General features: G+C 42.1%; 1 protein-coding gene across 1 annotated transcript; it reads left to right on the forward strand.

The window, feature by feature from the left end:
- The first annotated feature begins 4,184 nt into the window (after positions 1-4,184).
- Positions 4,185-15,254, forward strand: VEZF1 (vascular endothelial zinc finger 1). Its single transcript, XM_006154685.2, has 6 exons — positions 4,185-4,208; positions 4,583-5,277; positions 6,121-6,184; positions 7,282-7,465; positions 9,733-9,891; positions 12,495-15,254. The coding sequence occupies exons 1-6, from the start codon at positions 4,185-4,187 to the stop codon at positions 12,920-12,922; spliced, it is 1,554 nt and encodes a 517-aa protein (XP_006154747.1). The 3' UTR covers positions 12,923-15,254.
- Positions 15,255-22,247: the final 6,993 nt, after the last annotated feature.

Below are 22,247 nucleotides of genomic sequence, written 5' to 3' on the forward strand. Positions count from 1 at the left end.
CCCCGCCCCCCCCCCTCCCCGCAGCCCCCCCATGTATACTCATTTGGGGGGTCCATCCTCTCCCCAAACTTTTTCACTGGATTTACATTTTTTTCTGTCCCAAGCCTCCGCTGAGCCTTGGCAGCTGCCACCCTCTCCGCTCTGTGCTGCGCTCCCGCGGTCCCATTCAGTCCGGGGAATCCCCCAGCCCGGCCGGGCCAGGCCAGGCCGGGGCGGGGGGACGGAGGGACCGGGGGGGCGGGGGGGCCAGGATCCCGGAGGCCCGACCTTCTCCGCCAGCGATTTTTTCTCTCGCTCAGCTCGAGCGTTTCCTCCAACCGAGTGTGGAGACGGAAAGTGGACGAGCAAACAAAGTCCGCTTACAAAGACCCCAGATGAGTCACTCGTTGGGGGTGTTGGTCTAAGCTCTTTCAAGAAACTTAAGTGACTGTAGCCGATACGTTGGCCGTCTGCCCACCGGCTCTCTAGGTGGAGGACCCCTCCTTGGAAGATCTAGGCTGGAACTTATCCCCCCGCCCGACTTCGTTTCTATCAATATTTGCAAACGAAGCATTTAGCGGACTGTAGTGATGAGCTCACCGGCAAACTTCGGAACCGGAGGAGGTTAGGAAGCTCGTCACTTTTTAAGTGCGTTCTTCCCGCCTCTCTGAGTTATTTTCCTCCTTTGATTTTTTCACTTCGTGAAATCCCAAACGCGTAGTTCTGGCACTTGAGACCTTCCGGCACTAATCAGGATAGATGGCTAATTTTCAAAAAAATTATCTTCCCAGGCACTAGATCTGTCGCGGAGGAATTAATGTAAGGAATTGGATGAATCAAACATTATCTCTTGTGTGGCCCTGGTTTATTGTTTGAAGGCATATATTATTTTCAAATGTGGATGGTTTGACCTTCAAATAGTTGTTGAAATATATTCAGGCTTCTTAAAGCTGAAATACCCAGAATTATGGATGTCATGCACTTTCCTGTTCCTGGATCATTCTGATCCAGTGTTGTGTTGTGCTTTGATGAGCTAGGTAGCAATGTGATAAGTTGACTCAAAATTCCTTTGGGAAAGAAAGGATAACTAGCTGGTATCCAGTTTGTTGTATAGGTGTCAAATGCCTTTTCTAGAAAAAGCTTGCAAGTGGACATTTAAAAGTAGGGATTGATGGACCACCGAAATGATTTTCACGTGTGATAAAAGCCATATTGGTGTTTGTAAACTCAGTAGAGATTCAAAAGAAGAGTTCCTTATGTGTAAGAGAAACCTATAACTCCTCTTTGGAAAGGTAGTTGGCAAACCTTTTGGAATACTTTATTATTTTTTTCCCCTAGATAAAGCAAATGTTAAGTATTTATTGTTCAACTTTTTAATTAGACTTTGCATTATTTAATTTTCAGCTACTAAATTTCTTTTCCACCTGATAGAGAAGTGTGGATGCTAATATTTGGAAGGGTATGAATAGACTGAATCAGTTCCGATTTTAAGTCATTATCCCTGGGGAAATGAAGTTAAACTCTCTTGTTTCCTAGAGCATCCTATTGAAGTTATATTTTAAAATAATACCTGCTTGCTTTCCAGATAATTTGATGGAAAGTGAAAGCCATAGCCTTAAAATGTTTGATGAATGGTTCTCCTAACAGGACATTCAAGATATGACTCACCGATGCTAATTTGCTTCAGTACAAAATCTTTTACCCTCTGGCACTGGAGATTTCATGGTGCCATATCCTACCACCCTGGGTGATGAAATAACATTTCTATTTTGTTTATTGCCAGCCCAAGAGAAAGAAAAGCTTGGGCAGGGTTAAAAAGTCACAGTTGAAAGAGATGGGGGATAAAATTGAAACTTTGATTTGGTGATTATAGTCAAATAAAAGCCTATCCAGAAGTCATATTTTAAAACAAATCACTAAGCTGAAGGCAAGCCAAGCTGAGAAAACCCAGTTCCCCTTTTTAGAAGGCTTCATGTAAACGTGTGGGAATCCTTAGAGAGTGATGCCTATAGTGGTTCCGCAGCATAAGAATCAGGGACCTAAGTATGATCCTCGTGTAAGAGTAAGTTTCAGCTGTAAAAATACTTTATGTTGCCACAGACGTATGAATTAATAAAATGGCAGAAAGTACTTTTAGTACCCTATTGTACTAATGATTGTTTAGAATTGGAAAATGACTAAACAGTGCAAGTTTGAACTTTGCCCAGAAAATTTGCATTCCCTACTATCTGATCTGTTAGCTTTCAAAATTGTATATTGTGTATTCTGTATGGAAACTTGGTTGTCCTACAACCAGGTTGGAAAAGGGATAAGATTTAGAGTTCAAATTCTGTACAGTTTCTCCCTACGTTACCTGGGTAGATGAGACCCCTAATGGCTACAGGACAGTTACAATTAGAGTAAAAGTAGAATGTAATTCAGTATGAGCCTTAAGTCCAGAAAGGTATTCATAAGTAACCATACAGTTTCTGAGAGTGCTTCCAGGGCACAAAAGGTGACTGAATCAAAATTATTAAGTTGAAATTACAGTAGTTAACTCTGGGTACCACACGTCTTTATCATTTGGGAGAAACTAGTCAGGTTTAGTTGTGTTCCCAGTAAGTACATATGGAGCCATATATGGTTGATGTTTTATCTATCAGAGGAGGATCCATGTGTGAGTGCATATATGTTATTGGTTTTATATTTCTTCCTTAAGTTAGCTGCAGGACTTGTGATTACAGAGTAATTAAATAACTGTTTAAGGTGTGTAAGATAATGAGATAAGCCTCTTAGAGCTTTTATTTAGAACTCTTACTTTGGAGTGAATATTTCCTTTTAGGATAACAAAGCTCAAGCATAGGCTTACTGTCAAAGAGTTTCAAAAAATAAATCTTGGTAAAGAACAACATATTAGGAAGAACTGTTTCAGGAATTTCCCCCATCATTTCCTAAATATTTATCAGTATATAATGTTTATCAGTATGGAGAATTTTGAAAGAATCAAAAGTAAGAGTAACCACTCACAAATACCAAGAACCTATCTATAACAAATTATGGTTTTAGTGCAGCTAAAGAAAATTTCCATAAAGAGTCCAGCCCCTCGTTTTGGAGTGGAGAAGCACATTGTAATAGTAAACGTAAAATACTTTAATGAAACCTACAACTACTGGAGAAAGGTGAACATGAAAGGAATTTAACTTTTTATAATTTGGTTTTCTTTTATTGGTCTATATTTGGGAGTTAAGGATTTGAACAGTTACTGTTGCTAAAGGATGCAAATTCTAGTGTAAGATTAAACTAACTCAAGAGCAACTGACAGGTGTTTTGCTGTGGGCTACCTTCATAGATGCCTTCCAGGTTGATTAATAGCAGGTTTCATTTCAACCAATATTTTAGCAGAGTTAAGTGAAAACAACTAGCATATGTATTCAGAAAACTAGATTCTTTTCACCACTTAGCAACAGCCCCCTCCTCAGTCACTAAGAGTTTTCTTTTCTTTTCTTTTTTTTTTTTGGGGGGGGGGAGAGGTTTCTTTTGCTATAGGGCACGTGCGCTCACCAGAAAGCCAGAGAGAGAGAGAGACAGAAAGCGAGAAATCACCCTTGGGGGGATGACCATGCCACAGTCTCTTCTCCATTCTCCTCTTGGGATCTTGGGCATGCACGCATGCATGCACACGCACGCGGCGTGAGTTTAAGCCACTGAGTCTGGGACTTGAACTGCGGTTGACTACATGGGAGAGTTAAGTGAAAACAACTAGCATATGTATTCAGAAAACTAGATTCTTTTCACCACTTAGCAACAGCCCCCTCCTCAGTCACTAAGAGTTTTCTTTTCTTTTCTTTTTTTTTTTTGGGGGGGGGGAGAGGTTTCTTTTGCTATAGGGCACGTGGGCTCACCAGAAAGCCAGAGAGAGAGAGAGACAGAAAGCGAGAAATCACCCTTGGGGGGATGACCATGCCACAGTCTCTTCTCCATTCTCCTCTTGGGATCTTGGGCATGCACGCATGCATGCACACGCACGCGGCGTGAGTTTAAGCCACTGAGTCTGGGACTTGAACTGCGGTTGACTACATGGGAGTCCAGTGACATAGCCATGACTCCAACTGCTGGTCCCAGTCACTAAGAGTTTTCTGACAGAAAGGGAGAGACATGGTGTTTCTCCTTTCCTGCATAATAGACAAGTAGATGACTTTGTCATTGTGTGTGTGAGTGTATATGGTATGTTTGTGTACTGCTACAGGAAGGTACTGTTAAATGTTTAAATCTAGAGAATAATTTTTTTGACAAGTTATTTAAGCTTGGTTTCAGCACTGACAGATTAATGCAAACTGATTTCATCCGTTTGTGTGTCCCTTATGAACCAGGGTAGTGTGTAGTTCAGTCAGCTGTTTGAAAGCAAGATCAGTGTCGCAACGTAGTCATAAAAGTTTTGTGTCTGTGCAGTGACTTTCAATTCTTTATATGGGAGCTCTGAGAGTAACTAGGTGGTTGCTGGGTCTCTGCTGTGGAGAGTGGATTACAGGGTCTGTTTCTGCTGGGCCTCATTGTCTGGAACATATTGAATTTTGAAGGACACTGAAAGAGGCTAAGTTTCTGAAGTGTACATATTTGGTTTTAGGCCCATGAAGCCTCCCATCACCAACAGCAAGCAGCACAGAACAGCTTGCTGCCCCTCCTGAGCTCTGCAGTGGAGCCCCCTGATCAGAAACCATTGCTTCCGATACCAATAACTCAGAAACCTCAGGCTGCACCAGAAACATTAAAGGATGCTATTGGGATTAAAAAAGAAAAGCCCAAAACTTCATTTGTGTGCACTTACTGCAGTAAAGCTTTCAGGGACAGCTATCACCTTAGGCGCCACGAGTCCTGCCACACAGGGATCAAGTTGGTGTCCCGGTCAAAGAAAACTCCCACCACAGTGGTTCCTCTTATCTCTACCATCGCTGGGGACAGCAGCCGAACTTCGCTGGTCTCGACCATTGCAGGCATCTTGTCAACAGTCACTACTTCTTCCTCGGGCACCAATCCCAGTAGCAGTGCCAGCACCACAGCTATGCCCGTGACCCAGTCTGTCAAGAAACCCAGTAAGCCTGTCAAAAAGAATCATGCTTGTGAGATGTGTGGGAAGGCCTTCCGAGATGTGTACCACCTCAATCGGCACAAGCTCTCTCATTCGGACGAGAAGCCCTTCGAGTGTCCTATTTGTAATCAGCGCTTCAAGAGGAAGGACCGGATGACTTACCATGTGAGGTCTCATGAAGGAGGCATCACCAAACCCTACACTTGCAGTGTTTGTGGGAAAGGCTTCTCGAGGTACTGAATTTTGTTGCTTTTTTTCATTATGGTGTCATTGAGCTTCAGTTTTGTATCTGTGTGATGTAGATGGTTTATGTGAGAATAGGTGTGGGCAGGCCTGTGTTATTAGAGGAGATGGGTGATATATCAAGAAGTCTTTTGCCTCCAGGTCTAACTCCAGGTTGGTGTGTTTGACAAGTGGTGACATAGTGATTAATCTTTTATTTTGCTTTAGTGGATTCAGGCCTTCCTTTGGTGCATAGATACTTATTACTGCAAAACCACCAGCTTCCAGTTTAGTTGGGGAACTACACATGAGATCCACAGTAATTCAGAGGAACTTATTTTTCAGAAGTTGAGATGACTTTGGATACTCAATAAAACTTTCAGGAGAATGTTTTTTCATATTTTTTGTGAGCACTAAGTATTTCACTCATTTTTATAGTTCATATGAGGGTTCTTAAAAAAACTCACAGAAAATGCAAATTATGAAAAACTATGTGTGGATTTCAATTTTGTTTTACATCAAAATGAACCTGTACTTTAATTTACTTTTGAAGTCTCTTCATGTAGAAGTAGTTGTTTCTGCCTACTAGTGTTAGGATTGAAACTGAATATTCTGTAATTGTAAAGAATCAAAGACCTAGTATGATTGATGTTGACTAGGAGAGAAAAATCAAGGACTGAAACTTTTGTTTATGGTAGGAGAGGTAAGGAGGCTTGCACTGAGGGGAGGGGGTTGTAATTCTGCTAGCTTTCTGTAAAATTCTCCCCAACCTGCCAAGCATGTAAGCGTCACGTAAGTAGTATTTCTCTATGTGTGTTCTATTACATTTTCTGTTGAAACTCTCTCTTTCACAGGCCTGACCACTTAAGCTGTCACGTAAAACATGTCCATTCAACAGAAAGACCCTTCAAATGCCAAGTAAGAGTTAAAATGACTTATCCTTAGTGTAGCACTTAATGCACATTATCCAGAAGGTCTGAGCCAGTCAAATCTCACTGTTCTTTGGTAGTCTTAAAATCACTGACTTGATTAAATGTGGTCCACTTGAATTCTAGTTTTATAAAATATAAATGACAGCTTCTATTTCTGTAAGAGAAGATCATTTGAAAATTTAAGTGTGTTGTTTTTGTTAAACTACATTTCCCTTTCCTTGGGCAACAGCATTTTTTTGTTATAAGAGGAAAAAGAATACAGTCTTGCAAAGGTTGTTGTGTATTTGAATTGAATAAAAGAATAAAGGGCTTTAAATTAACTTCTGGGTTGTTGGCTGAGATTGTTTTAATTATAATAGTAGAAAATGTGAATTTTTTTCCCAAATGTTATATCATCTGCTGAATTTTTGTCTGTTACCAAGTTGGAGCACTTTGTAGCTGTTGGAAAATCTATTCAGGTCAATGATTTTATTTGATACAATTTGTGATAGTGAAAAGGTTAAGAATTTTGCTTAATTGAATGACCATTTTAGGCATCAATAATTCCAGTTTGTTTCTGGAAGTCTCTCAGTGCACTTTTCAGTTAAGTTTGTTAATGACTGATTTTTATTAAGTGAATTATTTGAATTCTAAGCAAAGTCTCATTCAAGGAAGGAACTGTGTAGTGTCATTGAGTGAGTGCCTGCTATATGTGCCAGGCTCTCAACCCACTAGTGATTTTGTGAGATGGAATTATAACCCCCGTTCCATAGATGAAGAAATAAAATCAGATAGGTTAACTAATTGGTTCAACATTACACTGTTGAGTAAATTGCAGATCTCAGTTTAAATGCAGGTTTAATGAAATCTGAAGCTTACATCTCACTACTCTGTGTTGATAAATTTTCTTTCCTCAAAGTAGAAGGGACTAAGACTCATCAGGTGCTTTCTTATGATTATGATTCTAGGTAACACCTGCAATTAAAATTCAACTAGCTCAGTCAGCTCGTTGATGTTGGTAGGTTAATGCATAGAATATAACGTATTTAAGATGAGTAGAACAGGATAGTCTATATTTAAAAAAAGTTTTCCTCCCTCATGCAGACGTGCACTGCTGCCTTTGCCACCAAAGACAGACTGCGGACACACATGGTGCGCCACGAAGGCAAGGTATCATGTAACATCTGTGGGAAGCTCCTGAGTGCAGCGTACATCACCAGCCACTTAAAGACCCATGGGCAGAGCCAAAGTATCAACTGTAATACATGTAAACAAGGCATCAGTAAAAGTAGGCAGTGCTTCAGATTTTATTTCTTTTGTATTATAGATCATTGAACTCTATATGTTTTTATAGTTTATCAAAGTGATATGCACTCTTCTTTCAAGATTATATTTGTGTTTATCTTATGTGGTTCCTCCTGTTACCAAAGTATGTAAACCATTATCAGTGGAGAGAACATATTGGTGTCAGAACTGTGCTTTACATCTGTGTATGCAAATAGTGCTAATAAGTTCTCCACTAATTCTGCTTTCAATCTTTTTGTTGTCTGCTAATAATACCAATATTGGAACACCAGAATTTCCCCATAGTCACTTTTTTTCCCCCATAGTTTCTTTTTAGTGGGCCCCTTCTATGGGATTTGAATAAAAGGTGCAAGTGTGTTAGAATGGAGGCAGCAGAATCTGACTAAGGAAGCTGCATCATATACTAGACAGTTGTCATTTGTTTTTATTTAAAATTAGGAAGATTCTCAAATATCAATGTCCTTGAAAATAATCTTAAGGGTGAAAGCAGTATTATTAAGTGTATTTTCCAAACTCAAATCTGTATAGAAATAGGATATCATATTCACTTGACAGTTTATGTACTTTGCCTTAAATTCTGATTTGAAGACAGAATATTCTAGAGTTGTGGATAAAATTTAATAGTTATATTTACCCAGGCTTTTTCCTTTTAAATTCCCCGAAGATGCATATGCTCATCAGAGAAAGAGAAATAAAACACTCTCCAGTGGAGCACAGTCATGTCTCAATCCTTTTTCCTCCATTTCTTCATTCCATTGGGTTTTGGATGCACATGTACGTGTTGCCTAGTGTGATTTTCAAGCCAATGGGCTGGGGTTTGAACTGTAGTTGGGCATGCAGGACCTGGTACAAATGCACATTTTAACCTCTGTTCTACAGGCTTTTTTCTTTTAAAATCACCCTAATGACTAGATGAAAGCATTTTTCCAATTCTGTATTCTAGTATAAATGTACTTTGTACAGCAGAAATACCAAATTCTAAAAAAAAAAAGTATCCAAAAGTAAATGAGGGAACCAGCAGTTAGCGTAATGGCTATATCACTGGACTCCCACGTAGTCGACTGCGGTTCGTGTCCCGGACCTGGTGGCTTAAACTCACACCGGGCGCGTGTGCGTGCGTGCCCAAGATCCCGAGAGGAGAATGGAGGAGAAGGGATTGCGGCGTGACCATCCCCCCTGGGGGGTGATTTCTCGCTTTCTGTCTCTCTGTCTCTCTCTGTCTGTCCGGCGAGCGCACGCGCCCTATAGCGAAAAAACCTCTCCAAAAAAAAAAAAGTAAATGAGAAGACTTAATATATTTTACTCTCATCCATTTTTTGCTTCTTTGAATGTACATTGAGTTTATTTTCTAACTTTAGCTTCATACTTTTCATGTACCTCATTGAGGTCAAATAAACAAATACATTAGCTATTTTGATGAACATTGATTAGTTCATGCTATTTATTTTTTTAAAAGAATTATTTTACTTAACTTTATTTATCTATCTATCTATCTATTCATTTATTTATTTATTTTAATTTGACCAGAGAGGAATAGAGTGAGAGAGAGAGGAGAGAGAGAGAGAGAAGGAAAGAAAGCAAGCAACCAAGCAAGCAAGCTACCAGGAGGTCTGGGACTCAAACCACAGTCACCCATGTGGGAGTCCAGTGCCCTCAACCACCACTCCACCTGCCTGCCCCAGTTCTTGCTATTTCAACTTCCATTTTTCAAAGACAATTGTTTTTTAATATAGGAAAGCATTTTCTCTTTTATATTGGTTTTCTTTAGTTCTCTAGATTTTTATATAAATTTATTTATTTTGACCAGCATAGATACAAGCAACAAAAGAGATGCACTATATTGAGAGCTGTCAGGTTAAATCTTTAGATCATAGAAGCATGAAGGGTCAAAGTATTTAAGTTTTAGATTTTGAAATAACAACCACACTTTTTCAAGATAAATGTGGACCAACTCCATGGCCTAATGATTAAGGTAGCCACACCCCACATGGCCGACCATGATTTGTATCCCAGCCCTGGTGATGAAAAACATGCTGGGCGTGTGTGCATGTGTACCCAGATCCCAAGAGGATAGAAAATTAGGGATCACAGCATGACCATTCTCCACTGGGGGATGTTTTCTTCCTGTCCCTCTCTCTGTCTCTTTCTGTGTACTTTTTAAAATTTTCTCTGGCAAGTGCGTGCACCTCCAGCAATTAAAAAAAAATAAAAGATAAATAGTGTTTCTGTTTTTTTTTTCCTTTGGAATAGCATGCATGAGTGAAGAGACCAGCAACCAGAAGCAGCAGCAGCAGCAGCAGCAACAACAGCAACAGCAGCAACAACAGCAGCAACATGTGACAAGCTGGCCAGGGAAGCAGGTAGAGACGCTGAGACTGTGGGAAGAAGCTGTCAAAGCAAGGAAGAAAGGTAAGATGCCTTTTTTTTTTTTCTCTTGTAGTAGGAGAAAGGATGGGGAATATAGTGCTGCGATAAATGAAAAAAACTGGCGTAATGATCATTGCCTAGTGGGTTGAAAGTATTTTATGAAAGACTTTTTCTTAGAGAAATAGTAAGAGTGAAAGTGTTTAAGTCATAGTAAAAGGACACTTAGATTCAAAAGAAAACTGGGAGGGAAAGGTAGGAGGATGGCACGCAAGAGAATGAAAATTCCTTTGCAGAAAGCAGGAGAATATCCTAAGCAATGCTATTATCATCTCAGAAGTGAGCTGGTTTTCTCTCATTCTCTCACTCTCTTTCTGTGCTCTATTTGGTATTGTACTTCGGTTTGCTTGCACAATAAGACTTGATTGTTTAGCTCATCTTCTGACCTCCGTGAAACAAAATGCTATTGTATTCCCGTTTGTAGTGTGGATCTCTCTGGAAATGGCCAATGATAATTAGAAACCTCTGTATTGATGTTAGTAAATGTCACATTTGGAGAGAAGAAAAGATTCTTGACCTGAAAACCTAACCTCAAACCAGCAATGTCCCTTTAAATATTAGGTCTAAATAAGGTGATATAAGTTGCCAAACTTGGAAGACAGTCAGATCATCATCTCAGAGGGTCTTCTGTGTTTGCTTGTTTGTTTTCATTTGCCAGAAGACATGTCTCTCACAGGAGAGAGACAGAGAGAGAGAAAGTATCCTTCTTTGTGGGAATTGGTCACTGCTCAATCCCTTCTCCACTTTTCCTCCCTCCTTTTGAGATTTTAGGCATTCACTCACATCCACCCAGTTTGTTTTTCAAGCTACCAGATCTGGGACTCAAACTGCACAGTTAGCCATGTGGGATCCAGCTGCCTTGACTACCACACCACCAGCTGGCCCCTGCTAGATTGTTTTTTTAATGCTAGAGTGCATGTGCACAAGTGAGAGAGAGGTGGGGAGAGAAAGAGAAAGCAAAAGTACCCTCTGAAAGGGACCTGGTCATGATGCAGTCTTTTTTTCCCTCCAGTTCTCCATCCCATCAAGACCTTGGGTACACACATACATGTGCCCTGTGCATTGCTGCTAGGGATAGGATTTGAACCTAGGTTGGCCACATGGGGTCTAACTTTCTCCTCTCAGCACTTAACCATTGCTCTACCATGCCTGCCCCTAGGAAGCTTTTTAAAAATACAGATTTTCAGGTTATATTTAATTTCACTGCTCAATTTCCTGGAAATCTTTTTTTTAAAGCTCCTAGATAGGTTGTTTTGATTATCAGCCAGGTTTGGAAATCTCTGATATTGAGGATGACAAAGTTATGTTATACTGCTTGTTTTTCTTTAATTATTTAATTTTATTTATTCATTCATTTTTAAATTTGACCACACACACACACACACAGAGAGAGAGAGAGAGTGTGGTTGACCATGTGGGAATGTCCAGCACCTTAGCCACCATGCCACCTGCTGGTCCCCTGTACTGCTTATTGACTCAAGAGTCCACCTGAGATGATTTGACCCACATATGAACCATGCTTAGACCTCTATCTTTAGTTTCAGATGCTTTTCTTCATTTAAACAGCCATGTCACAGCCAGCCCAATCTTCCATCTCCTTACTGCATATTATTTTCTGGCATACCAGCAGGTGGTGCTGGATTTTATTGAGGGGTAGGTTGGGAGTGTCACCTTTAAGGGACGTTTGCTTTAAGAAGTGACCAGGCTTTGCTGCATAACACGGACTGGGGTGCTCCAACTCACTGCAGGGTCTCTTTACCTGGGAACTCTGTGGTGTGCTTGTTTGTAATATGTACACTTAAATAACATTAGACATGAAGTAGATCGAGTATGTCAACAGAAAGAGAAGAGGAAATGCAAATGTGGCGGAGGACATGGAGAGTGTTGTTTATTTCTTAATGTAATTAAGAAACACCAAGATTATTTAACTGGAATGATTTCCCTAATACTGAAGTAAACAGATGGTACTAAAATAGCTTGTTTATCATTTCCTAATTTTGCATTTCTAAAACCTTAACAGAATGTGGCTTCACCTCTTAGAAGGCTTTAGCATACATGTCATTGAGTACACAGTTCTCTCTCTGCTAGTTACAGTGTGGCTTATGAGAAATTTTTCTGATTGTTATTGTGTAACCATTGGCCCTGCTCTATGTAAACAAGCTCTTTTGTCCAGCCTGCTGGTGGTTGACTCTTCCTAGGAAAGTCTTTAAAACTCAGAGGAACTACTTGAAGTGGTAGTGAGAACTTGTAGCCCTACTTGGTATATCTACCCCTCAGAATGCCTTGCAGAAGTTAACTGATCCTTCCAGCACCTCTGTGAGGTAGGTAAGTATATCTGAACTTGAAACCAAAAGTGCCAGGCTACACAAGTTGTCTGAGTCCTTGCAGGAGGTATAGCAGGAAGGATATTTGTACACTAGGATCCCTAGCTCCTAGGCTTGTATTTAGAAGAATCCTCCCTTCCTGTTGACCACTTGGTAGAAAACTGTAATTTGATCATTAAATGTTTGTCCTTTTTAACTAAAAGAAGTTGATTCAGAAACAGTGAATTTTGTTAGTCTAATGGCCTTTTTGTCTTCTTGTTTTAGAAGCTGCTAACCTGTGCCAAACCTCCACGGCTGCTACAACACCTGTGACCCTCACTACTCCATTCAATATAACGTCCTCTGTGTCGTCTGGGACTATGTCAAACCCAGTCACAGTGGCGGCTGCAATGAGCATGAGAAGTCCAGTAAATGTTTCAAGTGCAGTTAACATAACCAGCCCAATGAACATAGGGCATCCTGTAACTATAACCAGTCCATTGTCCATGACCTCTCCTTTAACACTCACCACCCCAGTCAACCTCCCCACTCCTGTCACTGCCCCAGTGAATATAGCACACCCTGTCACAATCACATCTCCCATGAACCTACCCACACCTATGACATTAGCCGCCCCTCTCAATATAGCAATGAGGCCTGTGGAGAGTATGCCTTTCTTGCCCCAAGCTTTGCCTACATCACCACCTTGGTAAACAGTATTATAAAATCAAAATATGGGTTAAAGTAAATATTTACCAGCAACTTACTTTTAGTTGATTAAAACAAAAGGTAAACCATAAAAATTGAGAGATTTTATTATATTAGTTAATAAGAGTATAGTAGCATTTTTCTCCAATTTGGCTGGGATTGTTCAAAGTAGGGTGTGTATGTAACTTATCACTGGACCACTTTAGTTTAATCAGAAATTCCTTTTAGCTGACAGCATTGCTTAAACAGGATAGTAGTTGGCAAGATGAAATGCCAGAATTAAAATCAATCATAAAAAAGCCCATTTCAGAGTTTAAAAAATAGCATTACTGTTTTTAATCCTAAGAAATCATTTTATTCTAAACACTAGCAAAACTCTTCTCCCTTTACAGGGTGGATGACTGATTTTAACCTGAAATTCTAAATCCACGGATTGAGAGCTAGTGTACAATTGTCTGTGTTTATTGTTTTTTATGAGTAAATACATGCATTGTCATAATAAAATGCATTTCAGAGAATATGCATTTTACCTTTGGGAATATGTTAATTTCAGGCAGCATTCCCTATGGGAAAGGTGATACCAGCTCTGATATGCAAAGCATATGATAATTTATCATTCTAACTTCAACATATAATAGGGATTGTGACCTGATATTTGGATATGTAAATATTGCTCAGCATATTAATCCTGATGGAATATAGCATTGTAGTTGACTTTTTAAAAAAAATTTAAAAAACAAAAAAAATAAAACAAAAATCAATATACAAATTGTGTTTTGGTAAGATAAGGCCGCAGCTTACAGAGGAGAAATCAAGTGTGCGGTAATGCAGGCTTCTAACAAACGGAGGCCAGTGGGACTCCTATTGAGGAGCCAGAGTACCTTGGAACAGTTTAAATATATTGCTTTAAATTGGAAGACGCTGGAGGCACTGGGATGTGACATGCCCCTCTCTCTCCCAATCAGAGCCTGTTGATGTTACAACAGGGACAGATGTGTTAGTTGCTCACTAGAGTTTATGTCTTATATGAAATTGTATACAGTTTTTATTCTAACCACTAACTAGGTAGTATGCCCCTTCAGAACAAGCAGAGTGTATCTTTTTTTTTCCTCCTTCCGTTTCTTAATCAAGTATTGTGCAGATTTGTTCAACTTTGTAAATATGGACATCACTTTTTTTTTTCCTTTGAGAAAACACTTGTATCAGCTTTGTGGTGTTTTCAGGGAGACAGCTGTCTGTACTCCCTGTGGAAACCCAGCAATGATTGTGCACGTTGAGACATGTGCTTTTTATTTCTTAGCCGGATGTTTTATCTGTACATAAAGTAGAAACCAAAAGCTAGGGAAGCAGACACTCTTCACACCATCATGCACACTTAATGTTTTTAAAACATTGTGTTTTTTAAAAAAAGTTCATTGAAAACCAAGGCGCTGTGATTTTTTTTGTTAAGTTGCGGTATGTTTTTGGTTTTTGTTTTTATTTTTTAGTCTTGCAGTTAAGATAAATGGAAATTAGTTGTGTTAATCTTGCAAAATGTTTGCAGGACTGACTATCAAACTGGATGACTTCCGTTTATACCCCACTGTGTCAGTTCAGGCATCAAAATACCTTGTATCTGAGGCAGACTTCCTACATCAGGGACAGGTGTCCGTGTGTGTCATTATACAAAACAGTTCTAGGGGGTTGAACTACATAGTAAAAAATAAATAGTACTTAGTGTAAAATAATTTTATAAATGATCTTTTGTACTTTAGGACATTAAATTGTACAACTTTTGTATATATAAAAGCTTAGGAACTTTCTGTTTAGCAGGAAGGCAACACATTCCTACACTTTTAATGTATATGTTTGTTATAATGTCCATGTAAACATGCCCTATGTTTGTGCCTTTTAATTAGTTTGTCTCAATAAAAAAATGTAGAGAAAAATATGTAGCTATGACTTTGTTAAAACTGTTCTATCCACAGTACAAAAATGGTTTGTTTTTAATATGTAGAACATTATGTGTGGACTACTGGAAGGACTTATGTAGGGATGGCCCAAGAAGGGCCCTGCTGAGGCCTGGATTGGAAGGGCAGGGGCCATGTTTGGAGGAAGTCTACCTTTCCTGGTATGCAGACCCAAGACTGGGTTCTGACTCTGCCTGTTGGAACCTGTCATCTCTCTGATGGGTTGTCAATCACGATCTTCCATGATTCGACAGCCCAGGCTTCCTCCACAATGGTCTAAGGAGCAGTCTTCAGTGGGCACAGGTGTGGGCTCTACCCTCAGGCTAGAGTGTGGTTGTCAGAACCCTGAAAGTATTAGTTCTTTAAAAAAAAAAAAAAGAAAAGAAAAGAAAAAAAAGATATATATTAGAAATGATTGTTTTATCATTGTATAATAAACAGGAGTGAAACTTCATTGTATGACTTCAGTTAAAATGCTATTTTGTATGCATTCTTTATTCACTTAAGAAGCTTGTCTGCAATAATAAAGCCACGTCGTGTCTTGTTTTGGGAGGGAGAGTAGACGACAGGATGGGGGCGAAGGTGGGCAACTGACAAGGGGGGGTAAATAGGTTGTGCAGTGAAATTCTGTCTTGGAACTGGAATTGAGTTTTGATGCTGATGAACTGATGCAACCATGTGTTAAAGGCACGACTGGCCACCACTCTACGAAAAGGCAGAGTATGTTTTCCCTTCTGGTTGTAACCTGGTTGAGAGCTTCCCCTTTATCAGATTGGCAGCTAAACAGTTGTATTAGATAATCTTCAAATCTGACATCCAGCCTGTTATGCTCTAGGGCTCGCTGCTTGGCCTGCATTTGCCTTTTATTGTGTATCCATTTCCCTCCTAAGGTGTGCTCCTAAATGAAGGTTTCTATGTAAGCAGATGATGATTTTACCTGTCAATACCAGCACTGTATTACTAACATGCAAAATACTGCAGATTTATTTTGACAAATTAAAGTTAACCAGTCACAAATGTTATGGATTGCTTAATAACTCAGAAGCTTCATCGATTCACTTTGATGATAGAGAAATTATGGAAGCACTGTTTCTTCAGATGTACACATCTCGTTATTGGGCTGGAGAGAGAGGGAGGGACCAGTTTTGGGTTCGCTAGTATCAATATCGTAGAGAAAGGATGGCGTAAATGCACACAGCTGACTGCAGGAGGGGGAGTACCCCTGCCAAGCTTGGGTAAAGCTGAGAAGCCAGGCCTTGGGAAGTGGCCACAGCCTTAGGCTCCCACCCAGAGGAGAGGGCTTTAGAACATTTTTTCTTAGGCTCTAGGTTCTAGTTTCTTTTTTTTTTTCCCACTATAGGGCGCGTGCGCTCGCCAGACAGAGAGAGACATAGAGACAGAAAGCGAGAAATCACCCCCCAGGGGGGATGGTCACGCTGCAATCCCTTCTCCATTCTCCTCCCGGGATCTTGGGCACGCACGCACACACGCCCGGCGTGAGTTTTAAGCCACCGGGTCCGGGACGCGAACCGCGGTCGACTACGTGGGAGTCCAGCGACATAGCCATTACGCTAACTGCTGGTTCCCGGTTCTAGTTTCTTTTGAAAGGAGTTTTAATCTGGGTGCCTTGCCCATTCGTGTTCAGCTAGGTTTATCAGATCTCCACTGAGGACCAGCAATGTGCCAGGCACTGTTAGGCACAAAAGGGCGCGTGACAGTGATTAGAACAAGGTCGCTGCCTCCAAGAAGGCTGTTAAGGGAGGTAGGAAAAGAACCCAAGTGATGATGTCACCAGACAGCAAATCGAGATGAATCTGACACTTCGTTAATGAAAACAATGTTGGATACCTACATCTGTTTTATATAGAATTGAGGCGTTCCAAACTTCCTGAGCTAATTGCTTTAGCCTCTTTATTGACTCAGTGAACACAGCTGGAGGAAAAGTGTTTCTGAGGCTGTCTTTGTCTTGGGCATGAGGGAAGTGTTACTTCACTGAGTTCTTAATCTTTCCAATCTTGCTGTCCAGGCATCCACTCTTCTCAAGGGGTCCTGTAGTTTGTCCTCTCTGGAGAAATCTGGCTTTAGGCTATAGAGGGGATAGTGGAGGGTCTCATTTTAGTATCCTCAAGAATCATTGAACAAAAAATCTGGTCTGTTGATGAGTTGGTAATTACTTTTCCTTCCCTGCCCTCCTAAATCTGGCCTGTGCTGTCTCCTTTCCTCCTTAAATAGTCTTCTAGCCTAAAAATGTCATTTGCCTCCCATTTAGGTAAGTCTTCCCCACATACCTTGGCAGATTACTGGATAATCTGCCTTGTAAAAAGGAGGCGGCAGGTGCCGGGGCTGGATACTGACAGGTTGTTCATAGTCTGGACTCCAGCTTCTCTTAGCTACCCACCTTTGGGCAATCTAAGACCTATTCCGTTCCCAAGAAAGGAATGGAGGGTTGAGGGCTTTAGTCTGGAACTTGGTGTGATCTAGTCTCCTCCCTGCACCTACCCATTAGGGACTGGCTAGTTAGCCTTCCTCTTCCCAGATGGGCACTTGGCCCAGATCTTGGTTCTGTACCATGGGGTTCAAGTACACATCAGTTTACACAAACTGTCATGGGAAGGGAATAAATTAGAATACTTCAGATTCAGGACCTGCAGTTGGCATAATGGTTATGTCGCTGGACTCCCATGTAGTCGACCGCAGTTCGCATCCTGGACCCAGTGGCTTAAAACTCATGCTGGGCGCCTGTGTGTGCGTGCCCAAGATCCTGGGAGGAGAATGGAGGAGAAGGGATTGCTGCATGGCCATCCCCCCTGGGGGGTGATTTCTCGCTTTCTGTCTCTCTGTCTCTCTCTCTCTGGCGAGCGCATGTGCCCTATAGCAAAAAAAAAAAAAAAAAAAAAAAGAATACTTCAGATTCTTGGGGCCTGCAGGTGATGTGGTTAAGGTGCTGGACTCCCACATGGCTGACTGCAGTTTGAGTCCTGGACCTGGCAGCTTGCCTTCTCACTTTCTCTTTCTCTGTCTCTTTCTGGTCAAATTTTTAAAAATCAATAATAATAGGGGACCAGCAGTTAGCGTAATGGCTATGTTACTGGATTCCCATGTCATCAACCACGGTTCAAGTCCCAGACTCTGGCTTAAACTCACACCAGGTGCGTGTGCGTGCGTGCCGAAGATCCCGAGAGGAGAATGGAGGAGAAGGGATTGTGGCGTGACCATCCCCCCAGGGGGTGATTTCTCGCTTTCTGTCTCTGTCTCTGTCTTTCTGGCAAGTGCACGTGCCCTGTAGCAAAAACCTCTCCAAATAATAATAATAATAATAATAGTAATAGTAAAATAATTCTTAATAAAACTTCAGGTTCTTATCACCACTGACTTCCGTTACAATTTCCAAAATTTTCTTCTTCCCCAATTATCTTAAGTTGACATCCTACCTCCCTCACTCCACCAACCCCTAAATATCTCTCTGAAGAGTGGGTAAAATAACTCAAAATCACTGCTCTTATTGGAGGAATCCTTTTGAATGTATTGGGTTGTCGGAAAAGTCATTACACTTTTGCATAGAAAAACAGGAAAGGTACGTCATCACTTTTCTGACAGCCCAATACATACCTGTTAACTATGCAGGGAAATTCTCTGAGTATTTTTAAAATTCTCTTTGTTTATGGATTTTTCCCATAGTGAGATCCAACCACCTGCGTTTGGTTATGTCAGAAGCTAAAGGTGGACATTTGAGGAAAACGTTCTGTTCTGCCAGTGAGCTATTTCTTTGGCATGACAACTGGAGAGAACAAGAAGGCCAAGGGACATGCCTCCCCAGCGACTGGTCTAGCAGCTCTGTCTGGCAGTCAGTGCTCAGGTCCAAAGCTGAGGCAAGTGTGCCAATTCTAGAGGCCATTTGTGTCGAGGATATTCAGCCTCAGAGATGGATGGAAAGCTAGGTCTTTGCCAATCTTGGGGTGACTGGGCATCCTACAGAGTCGGATTCAGAGATCCCGGGAGCCTGGATCCCCAAGACACTTACTCCTGAGCTAAGAAATTCCCCTTTGTTAGTGGTAGGAAAAGAACCAGAGAAAAATCAATCTTGCATGTGGGGAAGGGAAGAGGAAAAAGTGTTGAAGGTTATGAAGACACTAAGGAAGGGGAGAAAGATTTTGGAAGAAATGTCCCTGTGCTACCTGTGGTATCTCCCCCTCCACCTCCCCGCTCCGTGCACCTGCCCTGGGCTGGACATGATTACTTAGAGGACTCAGAGTCAGGCTGCCAGTGCAAGCCAGCTGTGATCATTTCCGCTTCGGTCAACAGACAGAAAAGATGTGCTTTCCTGGGCTAGATATGGGACAAAGTCAGTATGTAAAGAAGCGAGATTCAAGTGATGAGCAGGGAATCTCCTGTAGTGGAGACCTGTGAGGCACTTCCTGCTGGAAGAGGTGGGAGCCTACCCCTTCCTGGAATCCCAGAGCTTCATCCTAAAAGAGTAGACCCTGATTCCAGGGTGCCCTAACGCAAGGGAAGTTCAGGGGGCCGGCAGGTGGCAAGATGGTTAAGGGTGCTGGAATCCCACATGGCCAACTATGGTTCAAGTCCTGGGTCTGGAGGCTTGCTTTCTCACTTTCCTTCTCTCTTTCTCACTCTGTCCCTCTCTGGTCAAATTAAAATGAATAAATAAATAAAGTTAACTAAAATAATTCCTTTTTTTTTTTGTTATGATGTGAGACGGCCAGCCCGGCTTCGGCCCTTTTTTTTTTTTTTTTTTTGAGAGGTTTTTCGCTATAGGGCACGTGCGCTCGCCAGACAGAGAGAGACATAGAGACAGTGAGAAATCACCCCCAGGGGGGATGGTCACGCCGCAATCCCTTCTCTTCCATTCTCCTCTTGGGATCTTGGGCACGTACGCACACGCGCCTGGCGTGAGTTTTAAGCCACCGGGTCCGGGACTCGAACCGTGGTCGATTACGTGGGAGTCCAGCGACATAGCCATTATGCTAACTGCTGGTTCCCTAAAATAATTCTTTTTTTTTAAAAAAAGGGGGAGTTCTGTTATTTTGTCAACACCAGGGGCTCTGTGGCTATCAGGGATCCCTGAGGGAGAAGAATGTGTGTGTGTGTGCATGTGTGTGTGTGTGTGTGTGTGTGTGTGTGTGTGTGTGTGTAGGTGGAGAAAGGAGATAGCCATTACTTATGCCATCATCCAGGCCTAGAATGCCCTCCCAAAACTGACATTTTTCTCCACCCCTAAACATCCAGCATAGTCCAATTTCAATGTTGTTCCTTCAGAAAACTTCTGTAACTTCAGGCAATTCATTTGTCCCTCCTTGGTATAAAAGGAGGAGTTAGAAAATATCAAAATAAAAAGGGGACCAGCAGTTAGCGTAATGGCTGTGTCGCTGAACTCCCATGTAGCTGACCACGGTACGAGTCCTGGACCCGGTGGCTTAAACTCATGCCAGGCACGTGTGCGTGCGTGCTCACGATCCCAAGAAGAGAATGGAGGAGAGATTGAGGCATGGCCACCCCCCACCCCGGGGGGTGAATTCTCACTTTCTATCTCTCTGTCTCTCTTTTTTTTTGGCAAGCGCAACGCACCCTATAGCAAAAACCTCTCAAAAAAAAATAATAAATAATAAAAGAAAAGGTAGCCTAGCTACCCCAGAAGGGAGGCAAGTGCCAAAACTGGACTGTAGGTTCCAAAGTTTCACCTAAGGCTTGAGTCTAGCGGGGCCAGGGCAGCCTGTGTTCTTTGCTGATGGTGCTGCCATCCAATTCTGAAACACAAAGAACAAGCATCAAGGTAAGTGAGGAGGGCTCCCCCACGGATCCAGAGCACAGGGAGATTTGCATAAGGAACAGTCAGAGGTGCCACAGTACAGGTTGTGATCAAGAGCAGAGGGCTAGGGGCTGGCAGGTGGCATGGTGGTTAGGGGCGCTGGGTTCCCACATGGCCGACTGTGGGTTTGAGTCCCAGACCTGGCAACTTGCTTTCTCACTTTCCCTTTCTCTCTCTCTCTGGTCAAATTAAAATAATAGTAATAAATGGAATTAAATAAATATCTTTTTTAATAAAAAGGAAGGGCAGAGGGCTGGAGTCTGATAGGCTGATGCATAAACCTAAGCTGCTAAGCTGTGCAACTTGGAGCTGTGTGACCTTGGGCAAGGTATGTAACCTCTCTGGCCTCAGTTTCCTCAGCTGCAAAATAAGGATGAAACTAGCTCCAGCTGGTCAAGTTTTGGCTTCATTTATGAAAAGTGTTTAGCACAGAGCCTGGTATAGATTATGATGCCGCAAATTTTATGTGCCCCATCTCCACCTGGTCCTTCTATTTCCTATCTCAGTTACGGCCACATCAATTCACTTGAAAGCACCAGATGCGTCCTCCCAAAGACCTGCAAGAGAGTTGGCTGCATGGCTTGCTCACCTCAGACTTTGCGATGGGAGGCTGAGATTCATCCCAGGACAGAAAAAACTAGATGGAACACACACCTGCTAAAAAGCAGCTAAGTGGAGGCTGGTCACAGAAGTGACAGAGGTGTTGAGGTTAGACTCAGGGAAGAATCACCAGGCTGGGAGACCTGATTGCCTTTTCTGTTCGTGCATCCTGCTTCGGGGAGCTGCTTCCATCTCTCTTTCTTCCCCCACATTCACTACATCCAGAGAAGGCACCGTCCTGTACAGCCCCTTCTGCAATCTCACCGCCCTGACAATCAAGAAGTTCATCCTTGAGTAGCTAGCTGCAAGCCTGCTTTAGGCCCGTTTTTCCTTCTTCCCTTCAGGAAGAGAGGGAGCAGCCCCACGCCCTACCCAGATAGGATGCGGAAGAGAAATCTGACTCCTAAACTCTCGGACTCATAACCCGCCCCCCCATATCCTGGACTCAACGCACCTAAGAGAGGAGCCCCTTAGAGCACAGGGTCAATGGGGGTACGGCCCTGAATGGATCAGTCACCCTGCTGGAGGCTCAGACTGCGAAACCTAGCTTTGGAAGCCCTGCACCTTTTGGCCTAATCTTCCTTACTGGCCTGCTGGTCTCTCCGCCCCTTTGCCCCCCGGGGCAGACGAGAGTTAGAGCCTGCGCTCGTAGGGCTCTAAGGCAGACAAACAACTCTTGGGCGTGGCCACTCCGCCCAGGACTAGAACATCGCCGAGACAGGATTGGTTGATATCTCCTGTGTTCTGATTGGTCAGATGTCGGTCAGGGAGCTCATTCATAGAGAGCACTGTTTCTCCAGCTGGAGCTTGTACCCCGAACGCTGCTTCACTTTCGAATCTCTGCGTAGTAGGTAGTAGTATACTCATTGCACATAAAGATAAAATTCAGTTGCATGGTTTCCGCAGATGACGTGCCGTGTTGGCCCCTGCAGGGATGGCAGAATCTGTCAGTTTATT

This window comes from Tupaia chinensis, unplaced genomic scaffold, assembly GCF_000334495.1.
Source record: "Tupaia chinensis unplaced genomic scaffold, TupChi_1.0 Scaffold000416_1, whole genome shotgun sequence".
In the NCBI taxonomy this organism is placed as follows: domain Eukaryota; kingdom Metazoa; phylum Chordata; class Mammalia; order Scandentia; family Tupaiidae; genus Tupaia; species Tupaia belangeri.